Here is a 5,168-nt window from a genome sequence, read left to right as displayed (position 1 = left end):
TTACCGGAGGTTATAAAACTCTTTTTTGGTAGTATGGAACGGGGTCTAAAGTCCAAGAAGACAACCCTCTCTCCGTGTAAAAAGCATCATATGCTGACTTGCTAGTAAATAAACCACTAGGTCACTAGGTCACTAGGACCCACTAGCTAGCTGATATAGTCATCTCTAACACTTTTACATTATATAACGACACAGTAAAAAATATTTTTTTTATATTAATTGTGTGAATAATCTTATAAAAGAACAATAATTAGACGACTAAGTAAAAAATTAAAAGTTATATTTTTTAATATGTCACATTATTATTTAATTTATCACATTTGTTATTTTTAATAATAAAATATAACCTTAATTTTAATTATATTTTTGTGTTATCAAAATTTCATCCATGGCAAAGAATTTGGCACAAGCAAACTTGGTCTCAATCTGCTGCGAGCATTGTCACTAATCCACATATGCAAAACAAACAAGAGAAAACCCTCCCACTCAACTAAGATTCAATCTGCCCCGTTTGAATTACCGAAACTGTTATTATGGAATCATCGTCTCCGATTTCCGAATCCCAAACGGACCCTCTCTCAACCCCTTCGTTCTCCTCTCTCAACGATCTCTGTCATGACCTTACCTCCCTACAAGACCTCGCCACTCGCGGCGCGTGGCGCTCCGTCATCGACAAGGTCTCACGCGCCAGGGCCCTCAACCTCCTTCAAAACCCTCACGACCATCTCACCTACCTTGCCTATAATGCCCTTGCCTTCGCTAAACTGCGTCGTTTCAACGAAGCCTCCGCAGAGCTTGATTCCATGGAGGACCTCGATAGCCACCATTACCGCTACGAAACCTATCCCAAAATCTACCATAACCGAACCGGTTCCATGGTCCCCTTCTCCCTTCGCTGGCTCCACGCTCTTCTTCCCATCAAGTTAGGGCACAGAAATCAAGGTGTGGATCGCCTTTACACTCTTCTCGATTTTGTTCGCCAGAAGATCAGGGACAAGGAGACGAGCAATCTGCAAGATTCGGTTCAGATCTGGAAGAAGAGAGAGGTATTCGTTGTGAATTGCATAATTGGGAACCATTTGAGTCACAAGGAGTTCACCGTGTGCTTGAGCTTGTTGAAGGAGCTGCTTTCGCGTGACTCTTTGGATCCATTGCTGGTTTCGCAGCTTGGCTATGTTCAGTTGCAGATTGGGGACTTGGAAGGTGCAAAGGTTTCGTTCTCCAAGGTTGAGGGTTTGGTAGAGGAAGCAAAGAAGGGTAATAACAATGGTTCGTTGTTGTTGAGTGAGATTGAGATGATGAACCTTGTGAATAGAAACAAGGCTTTGGTGTATTTGGTTGGGAAGGATTATGTCTCCGCTGTTAGAGAGTATGAGGAGTGCATTGAGAGGGATGGTTCTGATGTTGTTGCCTTGAACAACAAGGCATTGTGTTTGATGTATCTGAGGGATTTGTCTGATTCCATCAAGGTACTTGAGAATGCACTTGAGACGGTTCCCACCGTGGCACTCAATGAGACGCTTGTTGTTAACTTGTGTAGCATGTATGAGCTGGCCTATGTGAATCATTCGGATATTAAGAGGACACTGAGCAATTGGATTGCTCGTGTCGCCCCCGACGACTTTGATGCAACTTGCACTCGGACATGAGGTAGTTTTGATTTCATTTGCAATTTGCACTATTCAATTGTAATTGATGAGTTTGTGAATTTTTGTTGATACATTGTGGTGCTATGGTAGTTTGATGAAATAAATAGATGAAACTTTATATTGATATACTACTCCGAGTTAGTATATCAGGTAGAAGTGTGATGTCTTATTGATTGAGAGATATGGAACTTACAGAGGATTGATGTAATGATTTATAAGTAGGTTATTGGTTATTTACTTATTTATTTAGGTATCTATAAATAGAGGAGTTCCTTTTATTAAATCATTAGAGAATAATTAGTAAACAGGTGGAATTTTTTACATTTGAAGCCAAGAGGAACCAAACTTTTCTTAAAATTCTTAAAAATGCTAATTGGTATCTTGATGCATGATGGAGTAGCTAATTGGTGTATTTGGGAAATTTAGAGGGTGTTAACTGTTATCCTCTGTATCTCGTGTAATATTATTCTCTAAATGTTAATAATATCTCTCAACTTGTGGTGGCATACCCTTCCACTGGTTCATCAGGAGGGAAATTAATGTAACTGATCAACAATGCTTAGTTATGATATGCTTGGTAATCAAGGGAGTTTAGACCCAAATAATAATAATAATAATAATAATAATAATAATCAACGGTTTGCAACAGAGGTAAAAATAAAAGTAACTGAATGAAATATAATTCTTTAAAACAAAATTAAGATTAAGATTTCCAATTATCAAGGTTAATGTGTGTAAACTTTGAGCATCCTAAATTAAAGATAAAATTGTTGGGAAGGGTTCTTTGAACTTGTCAATATGTAGGAGATAGGGAAGAGGTCTTTTGATATACTGTATAGCTCTATGCAGTCTTTTGATTTGTGGTTAATTATCATCTTGTAGCTGAAAATTTTGCTGCTGCACATTGGTGGATTGTACTGATTGATAGATTAGTATACCTGCTAACTTCCTTTTACCTCTAGTACAATCTTGTTAGACTTGGATCATATCAATAATGCATATTTGGGTTTCTATTTTGTCTAGGCAATACAAAGTCTTGAAATATGCTCTTGGCAGATGGAGTTGTCTTGAATTTTCTGATGATTTGTCTTTAATAAATTGCTCATTGTTTTTCTTCATCAGATATCCACTGTGGTGCCTTCTGAATAGGTCAGGTATGCAGTTTATTCGGAATGTATAGATAAATTTGAATCAGGAGCTCAACTTATAAACTCGTAACGGCTTATTCTTAAAATCGTAAACTTGATTAGGGATCTAAATTTATAAACTCTTGCAGGTCCTTTCAAGAGTTTGATAACGTTGTAAATATATAATGAAATGGACAAATAATGGTTCACATCTTATTGTAAGATTTCAATACTAGAATGATCAGTGTTTTGAGATGATCACGATTATATGGAAGTCATCTGTTACATTTACTAAAATCCTAGAGGAATTTAGGGTTGGGTTGTTTTTGTGGGTTATTTTCTTTGAACATTTTGATCAGGTAGATCTTACTTTCTTAGTTGACATAATTTGAATCTGCTATACATTGAAAATTGATATAACTCTTCCTTTCTTTGAACTTGATTCCCTATGAAGAAGGGTTTGGTTTGTAAGGCCTAGATGAAAGGGATGTGCTAAATTATTATTAAACTAAAATAATATGGGGTTGTGGTTATTTCTTCTCATTATATCCCAAATTTCCGATTTATTTTTATCTTTCCTTAAAATTTTACATATCATGCTATCAATCAATATTTGTTTCGCAAAAACATTATTTGTACACCAAAATCAATTATCAATAAATTTTTATATAAATATATATGTTGTTCAATTTATTTTTAATGTGTATTTATATTTTAATATGTATTTTATATTAATAGTCGATTTTGGGAAACACATACTATGGTGGTTCTTTTTGAATGTGTTATCAACTTATCTCGGAGTTTAACCTCGAAGCGTATATCTGGAGCAGGGAATGGGTTAAAGCAGGCAGGTAATAATAAGTAACACGATGTGGACATTGGATTCTTTCTCTACTCTTATTATATTTTATGTTATAATCAAGAAAAAGAAAATAGAAATGTAGAGTTTTTCCTGCATTTATGAAATTTCAAGGGTAAAAAAGGGGGCAACGGACGATATTTAGGGCATGTGAATTTGGCGGCAATTTAATTTTTGTTTTTAAATAAACACATAAAGCAATTAGAAAGAGACACATAAAGAAATGTAAATTCTACCTTATTTGTAGGAGGATAATAGCATTCCTCATTCATCATAATATCATCAAAATGGATTTTTATTAATTAGTACCAATCAAAATCTAGTTAATTTTTTTCCCTGCAAAAGAAAAAGAGCATCAAATAATATCATATTCCTCAAAGAAACCATTTTCCTTATTCATCATTGTATTATGTTTCTCATTTTCTCTTCGGTCTATGAAACCACGTAGATTATACATCTTTGGGAGAAAATAATAATATACTTATATATGATTATACATGTTTTTCTTCAAAATATAAATCGTAATTTTAAGCAATAAATTACCAAAATCAGATTAATAGTGATTTTAAACTATCATTTTTTTAACGAAAGCATAAATCGTAGTTTTGTCTACTGATTTTAGTAAACTATAGTTTTAGCTCAAATAGAAAATATCTGATTCTAAACCACGATTTACTACGGACATAGCCACTATAATACTTTCAAATCAACACAAGCTAATACATATTTACTAATTAGTTAGTATTCAATAGCATGAAAAGCAGAAAGCATAGTACATACTAAATTTCAAATCGAAAAGAAAAAAAAAAACTTTTAGTAGGATGTTAAGGGCAATTAAGTTCCTATTTGCTTATTGACGACGAGTCCAAAATAACTATGACAAAAGCTAAACACGAGTTATTTGAGGAAAAAGAGTAAAAAAAAAGTCTTCGAATTATTAAATTACTAACAAAAGTACTTTAAATCTATTAGTGACAAAATACCCATAAATTATTTTAAAAATACAATAAAAATAGAAAAAATATATATAACTTTTTAGTAAGTGGCAAATAACTTTTTTTATTTGTCAATCTGTTTGAATATTTGATTCAAAATTTTATGAAAATATTTAGATAATTATTTAAAAGTAAACATAAAAAAATTTGATTTCTATATTTTATTTTTAATAATATTTTTGGCCATTTACAAAAAAAAAAAAACGCAAAAAATATTCATATTTCACAAAATATTAAGAGTAAAAATATATCAATTTTTTCTAATTATGTTTGAATAATTACATCAAAATTTGATCTCTAAATCTTTTTTGAGAATTTATATTTGTTCATACACTGACCAACAAATAAAGTCAAGTCCAACAACGAAGAAAGGTTCACAAAAAAATGTGGCCTCTACAACATACCCGACCTCTTTGAAGAGGCTGAACACCGAAAGGAGTTCCGCCATTCCTGCCCAAACAGGTAGCTATCTCTGCGAATCTCTCGCTATCTCTATCTTCCCTAAAAGATAGATGACAACAAACTCCCAAGATAAAGG

At 33.1% G+C, this 5,168-nt stretch overlaps 1 protein-coding gene across 2 annotated transcripts; it reads left to right on the top strand.

Annotated features, from left to right (window-relative positions):
* The first annotated feature begins 363 nt into the window (after positions 1-363).
* LOC112715230 (uncharacterized) lies at positions 364-3,073 on the top strand. 2 transcript variants are annotated; one of them, XM_025766989.3, is made up of 2 exons: positions 364-1,650; positions 2,772-3,073. In XM_025766989.3, the coding sequence occupies exon 1, from the start codon at positions 534-536 to the stop codon at positions 1,647-1,649; it is 1,116 nt and encodes a 371-aa protein (XP_025622774.1). In that variant the 5' UTR covers positions 364-533; the 3' UTR covers position 1,650; positions 2,772-3,073. The 2 variants fall into 2 exon arrangements, with proteins under 2 accessions (XP_025622774.1, XP_025622775.1); XM_025766990.3 differs by having other exon boundaries at positions 374-1,650; positions 2,673-3,073.
* The last annotated feature ends 2,095 nt before the right edge of the window (positions 3,074-5,168 follow it).

This window comes from Arachis hypogaea, chromosome 10 (genome assembly GCF_003086295.3).
Source record: "Arachis hypogaea cultivar Tifrunner chromosome 10, arahy.Tifrunner.gnm2.J5K5, whole genome shotgun sequence".
Classification (NCBI taxonomy): Eukaryota; Viridiplantae; Streptophyta; class Magnoliopsida; order Fabales; family Fabaceae; genus Arachis; species Arachis hypogaea.
The sequence above is the reverse complement of the archived record's forward strand: the minus strand, read 5'-3'. Positions and strand labels throughout refer to the sequence as shown.

Excerpts from the sequence above, each read along its gene's own strand:
- LOC112715230 (XM_025766989.3), top strand. The coding sequence starts at position 534 with ATGGAATCATCGTCTCCGATTTCCGAATCCCAAACGGACCCTCTCTCA.